Source organism: Salmo salar, chromosome ssa09, assembly GCF_905237065.1.
Source record: "Salmo salar chromosome ssa09, Ssal_v3.1, whole genome shotgun sequence".
In the NCBI taxonomy this organism is placed as follows: Eukaryota; Metazoa; Chordata; class Actinopteri; order Salmoniformes; family Salmonidae; genus Salmo; species Salmo salar.
Genome location: NC_059450.1, coordinates 5,586,538 through 5,610,333, shown reverse-complemented (window position 1 = coordinate 5,610,333; position 23,796 = coordinate 5,586,538). Strand labels below are relative to the sequence as shown.

The 23,796-nt window shown below is 41.6% G+C and overlaps 1 protein-coding gene across 1 annotated transcript in view; it reads right to left on the bottom strand.

The window, feature by feature from the left end:
• LOC106610595 (MAM domain-containing glycosylphosphatidylinositol anchor protein 1) overlaps positions 1–23,796 on the bottom strand; it is a 401,645-nt gene that overhangs the window by 355,664 nt on the left and 22,185 nt on the right. The window contains exon 2 of the mRNA XM_014209988.2: positions 15,919–16,008. Coding sequence (XP_014065463.1) covers positions 15,919–15,985 — 67 coding nt within the window. The 5' untranslated portion in view covers positions 15,986–16,008. The remainder of the gene's footprint in view (positions 1–15,918; positions 16,009–23,796) is intronic.

Genomic DNA, 23,796 nt, shown 5'->3' with positions numbered 1-23,796 from the left:
CAGAGGTGGAAAATCTACGCTACGTTACGAGAGAGAGAGACGTCATGAGCGCGCGCAACAGGACACTGTACTGTCTACAGTTGGTTGTTTAGATTAACTTTTTAATTAAATCGATTTTAATCCGAACTAAAGTTTGTTACTAAGGATTACACAACGCGGTTAGCCTTTACGGCTGGGACTGCAAGTTTGTGTTCCTTTTTTGTTGTTGTGGATTCCGCAAGTGCTAGCTGGCTGTATGACAGACACCTGTCGTCGTCGTCATGGGAAAGACTCATTGTTATCTTTTCGTAAAACAACTGGTTGCAGTATAGAGCCAATCTGGATACCAAGCAGATCCTGAGGGAAATTGACGAGAACCAACAGCTTTACGCTATGGAGGAACAACATACTCCTTCATGGAAAGATCCGACCACCTCACAAAATAACTTTAACCCGACCAAAAAAATTAAAACATTCATCTACAGACACGGACGATTTACTTACCATTGAGGTTGAGGCTAGTGCTCTGGCTGGAATCCATGCAACAATGGAAAAGTTGTGTTAGGAGGTAGCAGGGCTGGGGGGGAGTTTGGAGTTCAGCCAGAGTGAAATTCTCAAGCTCCAAAGAGAAAACAAGACACTTACACCCAAGGTAAAAATACACGATTCCAACATGGATTGTCTACTCAGGGAAAACAGGGTGATGAAGGAGACGCTACTAGACATACAAAGTCATAGCATGCGTGAAAATCTATTTTTTTCTGGTATTCTTGAGGACCCATCCAATAATCCAGAGGGCGTGATCATGAAATCAGCATTGAAACTTCCTATAGAGACTGTAAACAAGGTGGCTTTCCACTGAGTACACAGACTTGGAGCAGCAATACCAAGGGTCCCCGACCGATCATCGCAAAATTTGAACACTACCAACAAAAGGAGCTGATCAAAAGCAGAGGAAGGGAGCTTAAAGGGACCAAATTTGGTCTCAATGACCAATTTCCAAAGGAGATAAACGAACGTCGTAAGAGACTGTATCCGGTACAAAGACAACAAAGGATGGATGGTAGGCGTGCCTTTATCATTGTGGACAAACTCTTTGTAGATGGACAGCGATTCCCGAGACAGCTCCATAACACCGTGGCTGTACTAAATTCTACAGGGACTTCAGGTTATGAAAACTCAGCCATCACGGCTAGCTATTTTGACATCCGCCAACTTCGGGGTCACCTAAACTCAGAATTACTATTAGAAAAATTGGATTACCTTTGCTGTTCTTCGTCAGAATGCACTCCCAGGACTTCTACTTAACAACAAATGTTGTTTTGGTTGCAAATAATCCATAGTTATATCCAAATACCTCTGTTTTGTTTGTGCGTTCAGGTCACTATCCGAAGGGTAACACGTGAGCGTATTTCATGACAAAACATTTCAAAATATTCCATTACCGTAATTAGAAGCATGTCAAACGCTGTTTAAAATACATTTTTATGCTATTTTTCTTGTAAAATAGCGATAATATTCCAACCGGGCAACGTTGTATTCATTCAAAGACTGAAAGAAAAAATTGAGAAGTCTCGTGAACGCGCATCTCCAGTCTCACTGTCCCCAGGCTGACCACTTACAAACTCTGCTCCTATACTTTGCCCAGAGACAGCAGACACCCCATTCCACTTTCTGGCGGCTTTAGAGAGCCAATGGAAGCCTTAGAAAGTGTCACGTAACAGCACAGATGCTGTATTTTCGATAGAGATGCAACAGAAGGACAACAAATTGTCAGACAGGGCACTTCCTGCATGGAATCTTCTCAGGTTTTGGCCTGCCATATGAGTTCTGTTATACTCAGACACCATTCAAACAGTTTTAAAACTTTAGAGTGTTTTCTATCCAAATCTACTAATTATATGCATATTCTAGTTTCTGGGCAGGAGTAGTAACCAGATTATATCGGGTACGTTTTTTATCTGGCCGTGAAAATACTGCCCCCTATCCCAAATAAGTTAATCCCATAGAAAATCTGTGGAGGGAGCTGAAGGTTCGAGTTGCCAAACGTCAGCCTCGAAACCTTAATGACTTGGAGAAGATCTGCAAAGAGGAGTGGGACAAAATCCCTCCTGAGATGTGTGCAAACCTGCTGGCCAACTACAAGAAATGTCTGACCTCTGATTGCCAACAAGGGTTTTGCCACCAAGTACTAAGTCATGTTTTGCAGAGGGGTCAAATTCTTATTTCCCTCATTAAAATGGAAATCATTTTATAAAATTTTTGACATGCGTTTTTCTGGATTTTTTTGGTTGTTATTCTGTCTCTCACTGTTCATATAAACCTACCATTAAAATGATAGACTGATCATTTCTTTGTAAGTGGGCAAACATACAAAATCAGCAGGGGATCAAATACTTTTTTCCCCCACTGTATAAAACAACGCAAGATTCAAGACTTCGTGCTTTTCAGCTAAAATTATTTTATAGAATTCTTGCCACCAACTAAATGTTGAATATTTGGGGCATAAAATCATCGAAGCTCTGCAGATTTTGTTGTGAGGATACAGAATCAATAGACCATTTATTTTGGTATTGCCCTCAGGTAGCCTGTTTCTGGTCTCAGGTTCAGGAATGGCTGAAAATGCATAGCATTGATCTAAAATTGACCCTAGAAACAAATAGTACTGTTAGGAGATCTGGAGAGACCGGGGCAGTCAATTACTAATACTCTTAGTAAAAGTATTTATCTTCAACACGCAATCTGTAGATTCTAATCAATAGATTGAAATTGTACGTTAATCATAGCATAGTTGAAAGATATGTGTTGCGTAGAAACACGAAGTGGGTGGCCAGCAGAGATAGATGGGATGGGCTGAGGGAAGCTGAGGGTTGGGTTGTGGAATTGGAGACAAGTGCGAGTGGAGTTGCTGTGTGAGAGAGAATGATGGTCAAAAGATAAAAGAAAAAAAAAGTCAAAATAAAACATAAAAGTACATTTGAATGACACTAAGTGGCAGTGTTTTTACAACTAATGCTGGTTTGCCTGAGGCCAATGCCGTGCAGGTGTTTGTACACATGCATATACACACACTTTCATTCAAATAAACACATACAAGAACACACACATACATGTAATAGTGCCAGACATGCACACAAACATATAAAGTAGGCATTGCTGTTATGATTTCAGTTGTCCTAGATGTCCTTTGTTTTAAATGTATTATTTTGTCAATTTCTTTGCATTGTTGTTTACTTCTGTCTTTTCCTTTTTTCTCTTTAGTTCATTCTCTTGGTTGTTGGTGCATTGGGGGGTTCCTGGGGGTGGGGAATGGAATTATAATTTTTTTAAATTCTTCCGGGGAAGGGGGGGTGGACTGTGGGAGGGGTCTCAAATGGTTGAGGGACAGCTATTGGGGAACTGTTGGGGGATCTTGGAGGGTTCGGGTTTCACAAGATTGTGATCATGAAAAAGGAAACTATGACATATTTTATATCACTATCATGCACACGCACCCTCACACAAGGATGGCTCTGGTGCGGAAAGACTGATACATGTTTGATAGTGTCGTATTGTTTGTCCTTCATGTTCTAATACTTTAATGTTACCCCTTCCTTGTGTTTTTTGTAATAAAAAAAAATTACAATAAATAATATATATATATATATATATCCTTGCTTCAAGGTCTGAGCTACAGGCAGTTAGATTTGGGTATGTCATTTTAGGTGAAAGTTGAAAAAAAAGGGGCTAATCCTTAATTAATATTCCCAACCAATGCACATTGTGACACACAGGTGAAGTATGTAAAACTCTAAGCGAACATGCCTACATGAAAGCCTGTTGCATTATTGTAGTAATAATTGCCTGTCCTAACATATCAAAAGTATTTTAAGGGAAAGATCAATGAGAGGAGTGATGAGAGAGTGAGAGGAGAGCGAGGAAATGTAGAGTTGGATGACAAGGTGGGAGGAAAATACTACAGACAAGGAGAAGGAATGAAAGTTAGGCGCATGAAATCAAATAAAAGAAATAAAGAAATTAAAAGGATGATATCAGAAAGTAATTAATGAAGATGAGAATAAGGAGATGAGGGAGAGAAAGAAGATAGAAAAATTCCACAAAGGAGGGAGGGAGAGACGGTGGTCTCTGAAGTAAGCAATGTTCTCACTGCAGCTCACAACCCTCCTTTCGCCCTCATGTATAAGTCATGACCTGCCAGCTGTTCCAACACACACACACACAAATAAAAGCACGCATACACAGACACCTATGTTATTTCTGCCCCTTGGCCATGAAGAGTCACATCACCACCAACCCCACTTCTCTTGATAACATCTGACTGATCAGAAGAAAGAAAATAACTGAAAAACTCTCTTTGACAGTTCCCCACCGAAAGGCGACTGTACCTCTCTCTCAACCCACTCTATTTTCTCTTTCATCTCGAGGTGTGTGTTTCTTTCTTCCCCAGCTATGTAAAACTCTTCATTTCAAGTTTCCTGGTGGGATACGCACCTAGGGACAGCCACCCCTGACACAGGAATTTAATTGGCGGAAGCTTTAGGGAAAAGCCGACCCGTTTGGAAGTGGCCCGGGCCGCCGCGACACCACTAGCCCCCGCTAGTGTAACGGTTGTCGTCTGGAATGGAGGACCAAGGCGCAGCGGGTTGAGTGCTCATAATTAACTTTAATGAGAAAAACACTAAACAAAACGATGGACGACGAATACAGACTTGAAGGCACAGACAGCAATTCAAGAAACAACCTCCCACAAACACTAAACCAAACACATACCCATATATAGGACTCTCAATCAGAGGCAACGAGAAAACACCTGCCTCCAATTGAGAGTCCAACCCCAATAAACCAGACATAGAAATACAAAAGACCAGAGACCACATAGAAATACAAACATAGAACATTACCCAAAAACCCGGAAATAATAAATCAAACGCCCTACTAAATAAACCACCACCCCGAACCACATAAAAAAAATACCCTCTGCCACGTCCTGACCAAACTACAATAACAAATAACCCTTATACTGGTCAGGACGTGACAGCTAGCCCTTAGCCATGAGCCTGTTGGGCCAGGGGTTGTTGCTAAAGTAAACCACGATGGATCGGGACTTGGGTTCTGACCCACGGGTTAATAGAATTTCTGTGTACCAGCCGGCCACACTGCCAGGGCCCAATGAAATAACAGGGACTTTGGGATAGTATTGGGAGAGGAGATAATACATGAGATGGTGATGGATAGCAGAAAACTATCCCTCTCTCTCAGTTATTTGAATGCAAGTGTGTGTGTGTGTGTGTGTGTGTGTGTGTGTGTGTGTGTGTGTGTGTGTGTGTGTGTGTGTGTGTGTGTGTGTGTGAGTGAGAGAAATCAAAGGAGAGAAGGCAACCTGCTGTCTTTCTGACACACACATACAGTATACACACATTCTCTCTATCTCAGGGGGGAGATCAAATCCACCATCTATAGTGTTTTCACTTAATTTTGCCTATAGGAGAATATTACAAATTAGAGGGACTGAGAGAGTATGAAAGGAGAGAGGATAAGAGTATATAGATGAGAAAAAAGAGAGGAGGTGAATCAGAGAAAAAGAGAGGTGATAGAGAATGAGAGAAGATAGAGGAGAGAGATAGAGAGTGAGGAAGAATAGCTCAGCTCTCGACCTTCCAAGGCCCCAGACACTATTGTCTCTCTCCTCCACTGTCCTCCACTTTTTCCCAGCTAAAAAGAAAGACATTTTGGCCCCTACTGTGGAAATGGCTCCTAACTGCCATTGTATAGTTTGGGGCCTAAATACCATCAAATTGTATTTGTCACTTGCGCCGAATACAACCTTACAGTGAAATGCTTACTTACTTCAATCTCCCAGCAGGGCCTGGAGAAAATATATTACATTGTCTTTACATTAAAAAATACATCTTCCTTCTATAAAAGTGAATGCAACAATAGTCATTTCTCAACCATTATAGAATGCATTTCATTACAAAGTAAAAAAAAAAAAAATCTTTACTTTATTTTCACTAGCTCATGTGGCTGCGCTCCCCCCTCTCTTCCTCCATCTCTCTATCCCTCCCTCCCTCGCGCTCAAACGCCTCACAGCCACAGATAAATTATGAATGGTTATTAAAAAAGGGCAATATTCAGCATCCAAAAAACCCACATGCGGCGGTGAGAGGCATAAGAGAGAGATAGACAAAAAAGTGCTGAGGATGAGGAAGACGAAGAGTCAGTCACTGTAGGCCCTGGTGGTCACGGGCGCTATAACTCTGGTCTTTCTAGGCCACAGGCCTTTAAGAAGCAGTTCAATTCATGAATACAGTAGTAGAAGAAGTGTGTGTGTGTGTGTGTGTGTGTGTGTGTGTGTGTGTGTGTGTGTGTGTGTGTGTGTGTGTATCAATAATGGAGAAAACACAAGTGTGTTCCAAGAATACCGGAAAGTCTTCCATGAGTGAGAGAGCGTAAATTCAGGCCTGCACATTGAGATGGAGGTCAATGCCACAATTTATGTTATGTTGCACAGAAACTGTAATTACATGTTACTACACAGTCTAGTGAACCTTTATGACAATCCAATCATTGTTTTAAATACCTCATCTGTGGTAAGGAAAGAGTGTCCATATTCTCCACACTCTGGATATACATTTTCCTTTTCAGGCACAGATAAAGGGTCAGCCTGCCACTGCCCAAATCTTAACCATTAAGTGGAAAAATGCATAACTGATCTTAGATAATTGTATAGCGGCAACTTCTGGCACATGTTGCCGTCTTTGGCATGCATTGTGCCTAAGCAATACAAGATATTAGCTCTCCCTCTCTCTCTCTTCTGTTAGCACCCCTTTTGATTGACAAGACTGTGTTAGAAGCTTTAGACAACTGTATCGAAATACAAAAGCAGCACAATCGATGAACAGTAACGCAAAGAGGGATCAGGACGAATCGAATCTAGATATCATTAGCAGTATAAGCCACTAGAGTATCTAAAGAAAAGCTTAAGAAGTCAGACACAATGAGAAATTTGACTGCCGACAGGTACTTAGCACAATAGGAGGCCGTTCCTTCTAGAACAAAAGTTGTACCTGCTGCGTACCAACCTGGTACTCCACCCCCTTTTCATCAGAACTGAAACAATAAAGCTGCACAATACACATTTTATTCTAGCTCTTTTACGTCTAGCTAACAAGTTTTGTGATTAAAGGACTTTTTTGTTAGTGCACATTATCAAACCTATCTCATTTGTTAGTGAGCTAGCTAGCAAGTGTCCAGGCAATATTATTGTACATAAAGCTGCCTCACGCAACAAAAACAGGAGATAGAATAACCCTAACCCTGTGGGCCGTTCTGGTCCGGGCAAGGCTTACTTAGTTACTTTATGACAAGGGTTTAGTAGGCTAATGAACATGATAGGCGTGAGAGGGCTTTCCGAGTGGAAGTGTCAAATCAGGTGTGTTTGCAACATTCGGCTCCCCAAGGACAGCCAGTTGCATCTATCTCCATAGGTGACAACACAGCTATCACATTTGGTCCTTGGAAGTTGTGGGAACATACATCGCCTTCGGAAAGAACGCCTTGACCTTTTCCACATTTTGTTACGTTACAGCCTGATTTGAAAATTGATTTTTTTTTAATCCTCAACAATCTACACACAGTACCTCATAACAACAAAGAGAAAATATATATTTTTTTAATTTATGCACATTAATTAAAAATAAAAACCAGAAATAGCTTAGTTACATACAGTACCAGTCAAAAGTTTGGACACACCTACTCATTCAAGGGATTTTCTTTATTTTTACTATTTTCTACATTGTAGAATAATAGTGAAGACATTAACACTATGAAACAACACATATGGAATCATGTAGTAACCAAAAAAGTGTTAAACAAATGAAAATATATTTTAGATTCTGCAAAGTAGCCACCCTTTGCCTTGATGATAGCTTTGCACACTTTTGGCACTCAGGCCTTTTTGATAATCGTGCCTCATTAGCTCATTGTTATAGATGTATCCAAATAAATGTCACTAGAAAACAGCTTAAACAAATGCAGCTACTTTGCTGTTATTCTGGCTGCACTTTAAGACGTGACTGTAAATTAGCCGTAGTTGGCTATCTAGCAAGCAAGGGATACGATCGTTGCCAGCCAGTATGGCAATGGAACATTTAGAACGAATGACTGGGTAGCGTCTATAGATACAGAACAAAAAGACTGAATGACTGGGTCACGTCTCTAGCAACCCTAGATTTGTGTCAGGTCTATATCTTGTGGAAGGATGAAATAGAATAAATTAATCAAAATAAAGTTAATGAAAATATGGCGATTATTATTTGAATATGTTGGTAACCCGTTGTATAAAAGTGATAATGCCCTCGAAGCTGGTGTTTGTTGGATATATTGGCGAAGTCTTGGGCCTAACACGTGCCAATATATCCAACGAACACCGGCTTCGAGGGCATTATCACTTAAATATGGACACTTAGATTGTGTATATGTTTAGTGGCACCTTTCCTATGATGTAAATTGTCATAATTTCCGAATGGTCATGTTGGCTAGCTAAGCTCGTTTTCTTGTTGGTAACTTGTGATTGAGATGCTGTTCTTTATTTGTATCCATTTGTGTGAATGTACAGTATATAGTGACTTTTTCCTCACACATTTTCTCCTTTCTGTATCTATCACAGTTTAACAAACAAAATATATTCTACTAAAGATTCTTAACGGTACTAGTGCCTCCTGATTCTTTATTGGAAGAGTGTAAGCTGTCTGCCAAGCTTTGTAGCTTACATATTGTTAGGGCAGAACATTTGGCCTGCAAAACGATTCCATATGTCACGCAGCTGAGAGCTGAGTGAACCGAATCACACAGGGTTGTGACAGCTAAGGACACGGTGTCCTGGTGTGGTTCCTGTTCACATGTTCATGCTCTCCCCATTGAGTAGACTGTAGATTACATCTAGATGGCTACCAATATTAGTTATTTCTTGTCTAGGCTACTATCCTATTTAAAATATAATCCTGGGAGCTACCATCAGCAACTCTGTGATACAGCTGTCAAGTGGAAGAAGCACCTAGGTCAGCAGAAACCTCGATACAACACCAGTGCACTGGTCATTCGCAATGGCTTTAGTGGCCAAATCTACTAATTATATGCATATTCTAGCTTCTGGGCCTGAGAAACAGGCAGTTTACCCTGGGCACACTTTTCATCCAAACTTCCCAATGCTGCCCCCTATCCTAATTAAGTTAAGGACAAAAAGGCAAGGTATTGGAGTGGCCATCACAAAGCCCTGACCTCAACCCTATAGAAAATTTGTGGGCAGAATTGAAAAAGTGTGTGCGAGCAAGGAGGCCTACAAACCTGACTCAGTTACAACAACTCTGTTAATTGACCTGCCTGGTTAAATAAAGGTTAAATAAATTAAATAAAAAAGGCCCAGCTGCTGGGTCAACCCAACAGATGGTTAAACATTTTTTACTCATGGTTAAATTAGCCCATGTTTGGGTAATCCAAACAACCGAACATGTTTGGTTTTTCACACAACCCAACTGGTTGGGTCAAAATAACCCAGGTTGTGTGTTCTGTCCAATATTTACCCAGCACTGGGTTATGAAATAACCCAAATTTAGTTGTTTTTAACCCAGCATTGTTTAGTGTATGTAGGTTTCAATAGGTTCATTATGCAATACTAGGAATCCCCTCGAAGCCATGCTCTTCTTGCTGACTTAATAGACATTACCAAGTACTGAGAAAGCCTCCAACTTTTCTAATTACTATTAAAATTTCATGTCAAATAGATTTTATGTCAGAGCATTTGGATGCACGAAGCAAGCTGGAGGTGGAAATGCATTAGGCCCATTATTATTATCATTGTTAATATTAATAATATTATAACTTGTTAATCTCTTGTGGCACCAAGACATTTTTTTTTCTGGGACAAGACAATTAAGATCATAAAATGAATGAGAAAGAAGTAACTAAATCGCACTGTGTCCTACCAACCTGGACTCAGGGGTAGACATCACATAGTAAACACAAATCTGGAATTTTTAAATTAGAATGATATGTTATGTATTCATTTGTGGATGTATGGTATGTATGTATTCATTTGTGGATGTCCATCATCCATTTCATATGATATTTTACGAATTACAATTCATATGATATGTTACAAATCACAATTCTGTCACGTCCTGACAAGTATAAGTGGTTATTTGTTATTGTAGTTTGGTCAGGATGTGGCAGGGGTGTGTTTGTTTTGTGTTGTCGGGGTTTTTGTGTTGTGTTCTATGTTTTGTATTTCTATGTTCTATTTTCTAGTTTTTCTATTTCTATGTCTAGTGTATTGTTTTGACCTTCAATTGGAGGCAGCTGTTCCTCGTTGCCTCTAATTGAAGGTCCTATTTAGTAGGGGTGTTTTTCTATGGGTTTTGTGGGTAGTTTCCTGTTTAGTGTTTGTTGCACCTGACGACTGTTTTCGTCGTTCTTTTTGTTCAGTGTTCATTTTTATTTAATAAAGATAAAATAAGCATTCACGTACCCGCAGCATGTTGGTCCAATTCATACGACGCCCGTGACAAATTCGTATGATATGTACAAGTTAAAATTTGTTGTGGCTAATGCTAACATTAGCTAAGTGGCTAACATTAGCTAGGCTACGGCTTAAGGATAGGGGTTAAGGTTAGAAGTTAAGTTAAAGGGTTAAGGTTAGGGGAAGAGTTAACAAACATGGTAAGTAATTGCTAAGTATCAAAAAAGTAGCAATTAGTTGCAAAGTTACAATTTAGCTAAAATGCTAAAGTTGTCCGTGATAAGATTCGAACATGCAACCTATGGGTTGCTAGGCATTCGCATTCTACGCCCATCCACCCACCCTCCTTTAATTTTTTTCTACCCAAAAATGATCTTTTGGTATTTGTTTCATTAGTCCATTGTTGAGATACTCCCATAATGTTTTGCTTGTCAGCCATCAAGTGTTGCATCATATGATGCAAGACACGGCATCATATGATGCAAAATGCATCATAGGGGGAAGAATTCTGTATTTTGAAGGTAACACATCTTGAAAACTTGATTGCTGACAAGCAAAACATTTAGGGACTATGTCAACAATGGACTAACGAAACAAATACAAAAATATCGTTTTTGGGTGGAGTTTTCTTTTAAGTAACCTTCTGTCTCATGTATCCATACCAAAAATAACATATCATACTAATCTGAGTGTCCCGGATTTTCATTTACTATGTTACGTCTAGTCTATGAGACCAGCCCGGTACAAATGTGCGTATTTTTTGTTGTTGCAATAACTCAATATTTGCGTTGTTTATTACCATCATATTACACTGAATGGACAGTGTAACACACACACAAACACACACACTTTATTACCAGGGGGCAGGGCTACCGACTTTAAGGCTAATCTGAAGATGGTGCTGGCTAAAGCTAAAACTGGTGAGTGTAGAGAGTATAGGGATATTGTTATCCATGTCGGCACCAACGATGTCATGATGAAACAGTCAGAGGTCACCAAGCGCAACATAGCTTCAGCGTGTAAAGCAGCTAGAAAGATGTGTCGGCATCGAGTAATTGTCTCTGGCTTGGAGGGGTGCTTTCATCTTATCTACGAACATAGACAGGGCTCTAACTCCCCTAGCTCCACAATGAGATAGGGTGCAGGCCAGGCAGCAGGGTGCAGGCCAGGCAGCAGGGTGCAGGCCAGGCAGCAGGGTGCAGGCCAGGCAGCAGGGTGCAGGCCAGGCAGCAGGGTGCAGGCCAGGCAGCAGGGTGCAGGCCAGGCAGCAGGGTGCAGGCCAGGCAGCAGGGTGCAGGCCAGGCAGCAGGGTGCAGGCCAGGCAGCAGGGTGCAGGCCAGCTTAGTGGAGTCTGCCACTAGCACAGTCAATGTAGTTAGCTCAGCTATCCCCATTGAGACTGTGTCTGTGCCTCGATCTAGGTTGGGCAAACCTAAACATGGTGGTGTTCGCCTTAGCAATCTCACTGGAATAAAGACTTCCTCCATTCCTACCATTATTGAAAGAGATTGATACCTCACATCTCAAAATAGGGCTACTTAATGTTAGATCCCTCACTTCCAAGGCAGTTATAGTCAATGAACTAATCACCGATCATAATCTTGATATGATTGGCCTGACTGAAACATGGCTTAAGCCTGATAAATGTACTGTGTTAAATGAGGCCTCACCTCCCGGTTACACTAGTGACCATATCCCCGCGCATACCGCAAAGTCGGAGGTGTTGCTAACAAATTTCAATACACAAAAAAACCCGACGTTTTCGTCTTTTTAGCTTCTAGTCATGAAATCTATACAGCCTACTCAATCACTTTTTATAGCTACTGTTAACAGGCCTCCTGGGCCATGTACAGCGTTCCTCACTGAGTTCCCTGGATTGACTGAGTTCCCTATCGGACCTTGCAGTCATGGCAGATAATATTCAAATGTTTGGTGACTATAATATTCACATGGAAAAGTCCACAGACCCACTCCAAAAGGCTTTCGGAGCCATCATCAACTCAGTGGGTTTTGTCCAACATGTCTCTGAACCTACTCACTGCCACAGTCATACTCTGGACCTAGTTCTGTCCCATGGAATAAATGTTGTGGATCTTAATTTTTTTCCTCATAATCCTGGACTATCGGACCACCATTTTATTACGTTTGCAATTGCAACAAATAATCTGCTCAGACACCAACCAAGGACCAAAGTCGTACTATAAATTCTCTGACAACCCAAAGATTCCTAGATGCCCTTCCAGACTCCCTCCGCCTACCCAAGGACGTCAGAGTACAAAAATCAGTTAACCACCAAACTGATGAACTCAATTTAACCTTGCACAATACCCTAGATACAGTCGCACCCCTAAAAACAAAAAACATTTGTCTTAAGAAACTAGCTCCCTGGTATACAGAAAATACCCGCGCTCTGAAGCAAGCTTCCAAAAAATTGGAACGGAAATGATGCTACACCAAATTGGAAGTCTTCCGATTAGCTTGGAAAGACAGTACCGTGCAGTATCAAAGAGCCCTCACTGCTGCTCGATCATCCTATTTTTCCAACTTAATTGAGGAAAATAAGAACAATCCAAAATGTATTTTTGATAATGTCGTAAAGCTAACTAAAAAGCAGCATTCCCCAAGAGAGGATGGCTTTCACATAAACTCATGAACTTCTTTGAGGAAAAGATCATGATCATTAGAAAGCAAATTACGGACTCCTCTTTAAATCTGCGTATTCCTCCAAAGTTCAGTTGTCCTGAGTCTGCACAACTCTGCCAGGACCTAGGATCAAGAGAGACACTCAAGTGTTTTAGTACTATATCTCTTGACACAATGATGAAAATAATCATGGCCTCTAAACCTTCGAGCTGCATACTGGACCCTATTCCAACTAAACTACTGAAAGCTTCTTGTGCTTGGCCCTCCTTTGTTGAACATAATAAACGGCTCTCTATCCACCAGATGTGTACCAAACTCACTAAAAGTGGCAGTAATAAAGCCTCTCTTGAAAAAGCCAAACCTTGACCTAGAAAATATAAAAAACTATCGGCCTATATCGAATCTCCCATTCCTCTCAAACATTTTTGAAAAAGCTGTTGCACAGCAACTCACTGCCTTCCTGAAGACAAACAATGTATACAAAATGCGTCAGTCTGATTTGTGACCCCATCATAGCACTGAGATTGCACTTGTGAGGTGGTAAATTACCTTTTAATGGCGTCAGACCGAGGCTCTGCAGCTGTCCTCGTGCTCCTAGACCTTAGTGTTGCTTTTGAGACCATCGATCACTGCATTCTTTTGAAGAGGATGGAAACCCAAATTGGTCTACACGGACAAGTTCTGGACTGGTTTAGATCTTATCTGTCGGAAAGATATCAGTTTGTCTCTGTGGATGGTTTGTCCTCTGGCAAATCAACTGTAAATTTCCGTGTTCCTCAAGGCTCCATTTTAGGACCACTATTGTTTTCACTATATATTTTACCTCTTGGTGATGTCATTTGGAAACATAATGTTAACTTTCACTGCTATGTGGATGACACACAGCTGTATATTTTGATGAAACATGATGAAGCCCCAAAATTGCCCTACCTGGAAGCCTGTGCTTCAGACATAATGGCGGCAAATTTTCTACTTTTAAACTCGGACAAAACAGAGATGCTTGTTCTAGGTCCCTAGAAACAAAGAGATCTTCTGTTGAATCTGACAATTAATCTTGATGGTTGTACAGTCGTCTCAAATAAAACTGTGAAGGACCTCGGCGTTACTCTGGACCCTGATCTCTCTTTTGACGAACATATCAAGACTGTTTCAAGGAGAGCTTTTTTCCATCTACGTAACATCGCAAAAATCAGAAACTTTCTGTCCAAAAATTATGCAGAAAAATGTATCCATGCTTTTGTCACTTCTAGATTAGACTACTGCAATGCTCTACTTTCTGGCTACCCGGATAAAGAACTAAATAAACATCAGTTAGTGCTAAAAACTCCAGTGCTAGCCTCTCTACACTGGCTTCCTGTTAAGGCAAGGGTTGATTTCAAGGTTTTACTGCTAACCTACAAAGCATTACATGGGCTTGCTCCTACCTATTTTTCCGATTTGGTCCTGCCGTACATACCCACACGTATGCTACGGTCACAAGGCTCCATTTTTATGGAATGGTCTGCCTATCCATGTGAGACACAGACTTGGTCTCAACCTTTAAGTCTTTATTGAAGACTCATCTCTTCAGTAGGTCCTATGATTGAGTGTAGTCTGGCCCAGGAGTGTGAAGGTGAACGAAAAGGCACTGGAGCAACGAACCGCCCTTGCTGTCTCTGCCTGGCCGGTTCCCCTCTCTCCACTGGGATTCTCTGCCTCTATCCCTATTAAAGGGGCTGAGTCACTGGCATACTTGTGCTCTTCCATGCCGTCCCTAGGAGGGGTGCATTACTTGAGTGGGTTGAGTCACTGACGTAGTCTTCCTGTCCGGGTTGGCGCCCACCCCTTGGGTTGTGCCGTGGGGGAGATCTTCGTGGGCTATCCTCGGCCTTGTCTCAGGATGGTAAGTTGGTGGTTGATGATATCCCTCTAGTGGTGTGGAGGCTGTGCTTTGGCAAAGGGGGTGGGGTGATATCCTGCCTGTTTGGCCCTGTCCGGGGGTATCGTCCGACGGGGCCACAGTGTCTCCCGACCCCTCCTGTCTCAGCCTCCAGTTTTTATGCTGCAGTGGTTTGTGTCGGGGGGCTAGGGTCAGTCTGTTATATCTGGAGTATTTCTCCTGTCTTATCCGGTGTCCTGTGTGAATTTAAGTATGCTCTCTCTAATTCTCCCATATTTCTCTCTCTTTCTCTCTTTCTTTCATTCTTTCTCTCTCTCGGAGGACCTGAACCCTAGGACCATGCCTCAGGACTACCTGGCCTGATGACTCTTTGCTGTCCCTAGTCCACCTGATCGTGTTGCTGCTCCAGTTTCAACTGTTCTGCCTGCGGCTATGGAACCCTGACCTGTTCACCGGACGTGCTACCTGTCCCAGTCCTGCTGTTTTCAAGTCTCTAGAGACAGCAGGAGCGGTAGAGATACTCTGAATGATCGGCTATGAAAAACCAACTGACATTTACTCCTGAGGTGCTGACCTGTTGCACCCTCGACAACCACTGTGATTATTATTATTTGACTGCTGGTCATCTATGAACATTTGAACATCTTGGCCATGTTCTGTAATAATCTCCACCCAGCACAGCCAGAAGAGGACTAGCCACCCCTCATAGCCTGGTTCCTCTCTAGGTTTCTTCCTAGGTTCCGGCCTTTCTATTAAATTTTTCCTAGCCTCCGTGCTTCTACACCTGTATTGCTTGCTGTTTGGGGTTTTAGGCTGGGTTTCTGTACAGCACTTTGCGACATCAGCTGATATAAGAAGGGCTTTATAAATACATTTGATTGATTGATTGATTATTTCTTACCGTACACTCCTTGCCCTCGCGCATACGGGTAGATGATAGAAAATACCAAAATCCAGAAAAGCTCCATCTTCAGCTCCGATCCCTCATAACCTGGAAAGAGTCGGAGAGAGAGAAGAGCAGGTTTCTCAGTCTGAGTGAATGGGGAAAGAGGAGGGCATGAGAGCACCATGACTAGATTGAAGGAGCCACGGTAGATTATAGTGAGTAGCGTGTAACAGCGACAGTAGACTAGTTAATAATCCAGACATGAGAATAAGTGAGGAGTATTACATCTATGTTTGTTCGGCCCCGTAAATCATTTAAACTCCCTCGCACGTATAATTAAATTGTAATAATTCTTGGGTTTGACAGGATTGCCTAAAGTTATTATGGTGTATTTCAGAATTTGCTAACAGGCAGGTAAGGGCAACGAGCATAACACGATTTCACCCACCAGCATATCACCACACACATAGCCTATTACACGTGGGTGTACACACACGCAGCAATGTTCATTCAGAACAATTCCAAAAATACAAATAGATTACATTCCTCACTGAATAGGTGATAAAACGGAATAATAAATAAGCAATAGACAACCGTGCCAAATCAATCATGTTAACTGATATTTTGTGTGATATTGTGTTTTAATTGAATGCCTATTAAAGGCCCGTAAACGAGTCAATCAAAATGATAGAATGATTGATGCGCTTTGTCACTCAATTTGGCAACTGATTTAGCTTCGCCTAGCATGATGAATTCATTGTGAATTCATACACTTGTCTCTTTCAGAAAAGTAACCCATTCGGGAAGTATTCCGATCCCTTGACTTTTCCACATTTTGCTACGTTACAGCCTTATTCTAAAATGGATTAAATACATTTTATTCCTCATCAATCTACACACAATACCCCATAATGGCAATGTGAAAACAGGTTTTAAGAAAGTTTTGCAAATGTATTAAATATAAAAAACAGAAATACCTTATTTACATAGTAATTTAGACCCTTTGCTATGAGACTCGAAATTGAGCTCAGGTGAGTCCTGTTTCCATTGCCCATCCTTAAAATGTTTCTACAACTTGATTGTACATGATTTGGAAAGGCACACAACTGTCTATATAAGGCCCCACAGTTGACAGTCCATGTCATAGCAAAAACCAAGCCATGAGGTCGAAGGAATTGCCCGTAGAGCTCCGAGACAGGATTATGTTGATGCACAGATCTGGGGAAGGGTAGCAGAAAATGTCTGCAGCATTGAAGGTCCCCAAAAACAGCGGCCTCCATCATTCTTAAATGGAAAAGTTTGGAACCACCAAGACTCATCCCAGAGCTGGCCGGCCAGAAAAACTGTGCAATCGGGGGAGAAGGGCCTTGGTCAGAGAGGTGACCAAAAACCCCATGGTCACTCTGAAAGAGCTCCAGAGTTCCTCTGTGGAGATGGGAGAACTTTACAGAAGGACAACCATCTTTGCAGCACTCCACCAGTCAGGCCTATATGGTAGAGTGGCCAGACGGAAGACACTCCTCAGTAAAAGGCACATGACAGCCTGCTTGGAGTTTGCCAAAAGGCACCTAAAGGACTCTCAGACCAGGAGAAACAAGATTCTCTGGTCTAATGAAACCAAGATTGAACTCTTTGGCCTGAATGCCAAGCATCACATCCCAACGGTGAAGCATGGTGGTGGCAGCATCATGCTGTGGGGATGTTTTTCAGCGGCAGGGACTGGGAGACTAGTCAGGATTGTGGGAAAGATGAACGGCGCAAATTACAGAGAGATCCTTGATGAAAACCTGCTCCAGAGCACTCAGGACCTCAGACTGGGGCTAAGGTTCACCTTCCAACAGGACAATGACCTTAAGCTCACAACCAAGACAACGGAGGAGTTGCTTTGGGACAAGTCTCCGAATGTCCTTGTGTGGCCCAGCCAAGTCCCGGACTTGAACCCGATCGAACATCTCTGGAGAAAACTTAAAATAGCTGTGCAGCGACGATCCCCATCCAACCTGACAGAGCTTGAGAGAAAAATGGGAGAAGCTCCCCAAATACAGGTGTGCCAAACTTGTAGCTTCATTCCCAAACCACTCAAGGCTGTAATCGCTGCCAAAGGTGCTTCAAGAAAGTACTGAGTAAAGGCTCTGAATACTTTTGTAAATGTGATATTTCAAATTTTTTTGTTTATAAATTTGCCAAAATGTCTAAAAACCTGTTTTGGCTTTGTCATTATGGGGAATTGTGTGTAGATTGACGTGGAAAAAATAACAATTAACCCTTTCACGTGTGAGTTCCAAATATCTCTAACGGTCGCCCCAGCGTGAGTTTTTTTAAGCACGTGATGTTCAAACGTTCTCTCCATTCCAGAATGTGATTGTTACATAAACAACAACACTGAATGGCTCAGAGTGGGAGTGAGAGGTTACCGTGATTGACTGCCTGCACACGCCATTTGTATCAATAAATCACTATGATAAAATGTTTTGTGTGGTATTATTGATATATTTAGTATTTTATTCACGTTTTTCAATTACTCGTGATAAATCATGCGTTCCGATTTTTGCATAAATTGTAATGGGCGCATAGTATGTGTGTAAAATAATGTTTTGAAGGTTGTACTGATTATGATGAGCTAAGCTAATTCCAGCTATGTGTATGGAGCCATGTTTGTTGACATACAATGCATTCTGGGTTTCACGTAATCGTCTGTTTGACCAAAGATGTTATAACAAAATGAGGTGAGTAAGAGTTAACTCATTTTTTGAGGACTTCCGGAAATGAATGGTGGGATGTGACGGTAGATGACACACCCCTTCAACATGCAAACAAACAGACCAAACTCATCTTGTCTTCTCTTATTATCTTCGGTTTCTGTGAGGAAAAAATGCATGGCTGCGCGCTGAAACTAATCGACGGATTACTTTCAATTTCTAGAAAGTGTTTTACCTAATTATTTCGATCAATGGTGAGCTCACCCGTGATGTGATTAATTATACATAGTAATTTCTATTAGCTAATTCATATTGTAGTTTATGTCAGCCGAGAGTTAGAAAATATGACTGCTTGTGTTAGGTCAATCTTTCCTCAGTTAGCGCTAGGACTAATGTAGCCTACATTTTTCCGGTTTGGATGATTGTGTTGTGCTATAGATACTTCTGTGAATATCTGAACATTGCATCCAAAAATAAACTGCTCACATTCTGGACATAACTTTGTAAGGAATGTGTTTGTGTAAATAGTTTCTGAAAAAAATGTGGCCAGCTCAAATGCTGATTGTTGCGTCATTCGAAACTGGCCGTTCTAAATGAGCGTTCTAAATGAGTGTTCTAATCACACGGGTGTGATCGTACGCTTCAGGGACCACTGTAGAACAATCACACCCCGTGTGATGGTACGTGTGAAAGGGTTAAAACTTTTTTTTTATCAAAATGTTTTTTTTTGGCAGAAATGCCTTCTAGACCATGTGAACTTTCATGTGCCTTAATTACAAACTATTGTGCCATCTGTAAATATGAATAAACTCGTTAAATTATGAGCCTAGTTGGTTTAGCCACAGAAACCTTTCTGCTAGCCATGATTGGCTGAGATAATGAATGGGCTGGACATGCCGAGAGATGAATTCTGATTGGTCTATGATATAGCACCTGCTGTTTATAACATCACATTTTATTGGTCACATACACATGGTTAGCAGATGTTAATGTGAGTGTAGCGAAATGTTGTGCTTCTAGTTCTGACCGTGCAGTAATATATAACAAGTAATCTAACAATTTCACAACTACCTTATACACATGTAACAGTAATGCTTCCGTCCCTCTCCTCGCCCCTACCTGGGCTCGAACCACAGCCACCCTCGAAGCATCGTTACCCATCGCTCCACAAAAGCCACGGCCCTTGCTGATCAAGGGGAACAACTACTTCAAGGTCTCAGAGCGAGTGACGTCACCGATTTAAACGTTATTAGCGCGCACCCCGCTAACTAGCGAGCCATTTCACATCGGTTACACACACAAGTGTAAAGGAATGAATAAGAATATGCACATATAAATATATGGATGAGCAATGGCCGAACGGCATAGGCAAGATGCAGTAGATGGTATAAAGTACAGTATATACAGTTGAAGTCGGAAGTTTACATACACTTAGGTTGGAGTCATTAAAACTTGTTTTTCAACCACTCCACAAATTTCTTGTTAACAAACTATAGTTTTGGCAAGTCGGTTAGGACATCTACTTTGTGCAGGACACAAGTAATTTTTCCAACAACAGGCAGACTATTTCACTTTCACAATTCCAGTGGGTCAGAAGTTTACATACATTAAGTTGACTGTGCCTTTAAACAGCTTGGAAAATTCCAGAAAATGATGTCATGGCTTTAGAAGCCTCTGATAGGCTAATTGAAATAATTTGAGTCAATTGGAGGTGTACCTGTGGATGTATTTCAAGGCCTACCTTCAAACTCAGTGCCTCTTTGCTTGACATCATGGGAAAATCAAAAGAAATCAGCTAAGACCTCAGATAAAACATTGTAGACCTTCACAAGTCTAGTTCATCCTTAGGAGTAATTTCCAAACGCCTGAAGGTGCCACATTCATCTGTACAAACAATAGTACGCAAGTATAAACACCATGGGACCACACAGCCGTCATACCGCTCAGGAAGGAGACGCGTTCTGTCTCCAAGAGATTAATGTACTTTGGTGCGAAAAGTGCAAATCAATCCCAGAACAACAGCAAAGGACCTTGTGAAGATGCTGGAGGAAACAGATACAAAAGTATCTATAGCCACAGTAAAATGAGTCCTATAACGACATAGCCTGAAAGGCCACTCAGCAATGAAGAAGCCACTGCTCCAAAACCGCCATACAAAAGCCAGACTACTGTTTGCAACTGCACATGGGGACAAAGATCATACTTTTTGGAGAAATGTCCTCTGGTCTGATGAAACAAAAATAGAACTGTTTGGCCATAATGACCATCGTTGTGTTTGGAAGAAAAAGGGGAAGGCTTGCAAGCTGAAGAACACCAACACCATCATGTTGTGGGGGTGCTTAGCTGCAGGAGGGACTGGTGCACTTCACAAAATAGATGGCATATTGAAGCAACATCTCAAGACATCAGTCAGGAAGTTAAAGCTTGGTCGCAAATGGGTCTTCCAAATGGACAATGACCCCAAGCATACTTCTAAAGTTGTGGCAAAATGGCTTAAGGACAACAAAATCAAGGTATTGGAGTGGCCATCACAAAGCTCTCACCTCAATCCAATAGAAAATTTGTTTGAGTCAGTATGTTGGCAGCAGCTACTCAATGTTAGTGACGGCTGTTTAACATTCTGATGGCCTTGAGATAGAAGCTGTTTTTCAGTCTCTCGGTCCCAGATTTGATGCACCTGTACTATCGGTCGACCGATTATGGTTTTTCATCGCCGAACCCGATACCGATTATTGGAGGACCAGAACAGCCGATACCGATTAATCGGCCGATTTTTATATATATATATATTCGTAATAATGACAATTACAACAATACTGAATGAACAATGAACACTTTTATTTTAACTTAATATAATACATCAATAAAATCTTTTTAGTCTCAAATAAATAATGAAACATGTTCAATTTGGTGTAAATAATGCAAAAACAAAGTGTTGGATATGAAAGTAAAAGTGCAACATTTGCCATGTAAAAAAGCTAACATTTAAGTTCCTTGCTCAGAACATGAGAACATATGAAAGCTGGTGGTTCCTTTTAACATGAGTCTTCAATATTCCCAGGTAAGAAGTTTTAGGTTGTAGTTATTATAGGACTATTTCTCTCTATACCATTTGAATTTCATATACGTTTGACTATTGAATGTTCTAATAGGTACTTTCTTATTGCCAGCCTAATCTCGGGAGTTGATAGGCTTGAAGTCATAAACAGGGCAATGCTTGAAGCATTGCGAAGAGCTGCTGGCAAACGCAGTAAAGTGCTGTTTGAATGAATGCTTACGAGCCTGCTGCTGCCTACCATCGCTCAGTCAGACTGCTCTATCAAATCATAGACTTAATTATAATATAATAACACACAGAAATACGAGCCTTAGGTCATTAATATGGTCAAATCCGGAAACTATAATTTCAAAAACAAAACGTTTATTCTTTCAGTGAAATACGGAACCGTTCCGTATTTTACCTAAGTCTAAATATTGCTGTTACATTGCACAACCTTCAATGTTATGTCATAATCAAATTAGTTCGCAACGAGCCAGGCGGCCCAAACTGTTGCATATACCCTGACTCTGCGTGCAATGAACGCAAGAGAAGTGACATAATTTCCCTAGTTTAATATTGCCTGCTAACATGAATTTCTTTTAACTAAATATGCAGGTTTAAAAAAATATACTTCTGTGTACTGATTTTAAGAAAGGCATTGATGTTTATTGTTAGGTACATTCGTGCAACGATTGTGCTTTTAACGCAAATGCGCTTTTGTTAAATCATCCCCCGTTTGGCGAAATTGGCTGTCTTTGATAGGAAGAAATGGTCTTCACACAGTTTGCAACGAGCCAGGTGGCCCAAACTGCTGCATATACCCTGACTCTGTTGCATAGATGGCAAGAGAAGTGACATAATTTCCCTAGTTAAAAATAAATTCATGTTAGCAGGCAATATTAACTAAATATGCAGGTTTAAAAATATATACTTGTGTATTGATTTTAAGAAAGGCGTTGATGTGTATGGTTAGGTACACATTGGTGCAAAGACAGTGCTTTTTTCGCAAATGCGCTTCTTAAATCACCCGTTTGGCGAAGTAGGCTGTGATTCAATGATAAATTAACAGGCAGCGCATCGATTATATACAACGCAGGACAAGCTAGATAAACTAGTAGTATCATCAACCATGTGTAGTTAACTAGTGATTATGTTAAGATTGATTGTTTTTTATAAGATACGTTTAATGCTAGCTAGAAACTTACCTTGGCTCCATGCTGCACTCGCATAACAGGTAGTCAGCCTGCCACGCAGTCTCCCCGTGGAGTGCAATGTAATCGGCCATGATCGGTGTCCAAAAATGCCGATTACCGATTGTTATGAAACTTGAAATTGACCCTAATTAATCGGCCATTCCGATTAATCGGTCAACCTCTAACCTGTACTGACCTCGCCTTCTGGATGATAGCGGGGTGAACAGGCAGTGGCTCGGGTGGTTGATGTCCTTGATGATCTTTTTGGCCTTCCTGTGACATCAGGTGGTGTAGGTGTCCTGGAGGGCAGGTAGTTTGCCCCCGGTGATGTGTTGTGCAGACCTCACTACCCTCTGGAGAGCCTTACGGTTGTGTGCGAAGCAGTTGCCGTACCAGGCGGTGATATAGCCCGACAGGATGCTCTCAATTGTGCATCTGTAAAAGTTTGAGTGTTTTTGGTGACAAGCCACATTTCTTCAGCCTCCTGAGGTTGAAGAGGCGCTGTTGCGCCTTCTTCACCACGCTGTCTGTTTGTACGTGATGTGTACGCCGAGGAACTTAAAACTTTCCATCTTCTCCAGTACTGTCCCGTCGATGTGGATGGGGGGGTGCTCCCTCTGTTGTTTCCTGAAGTCCACGATCATCTCCTTTGTTTTGTTGACATTGAGTGTGAGGATATTTTCCTGACACCACACTCCGAGGGCCCTCACCTCCCTGTAGGCCGTCTCGTCGTTGTTGGTAATCAAGCCTACCACTGTAGTGTCGTCTGCAAACTTCATGATTGAGTTGGAGGCGTGCATGGCCACGCAGTCATGGGTAAACAGGGAGTACAGGAGAGGGCTGAGAACGTACCCTTGTGGGGCCCCAGTGTTGAGGATCAGTGAGGTGGAGATGTTATTTCCTACCCTCACCACCTGGGGGCGGCCCGTCAGAAAGTCCAGGACCCAGTTGCACAGGGCGG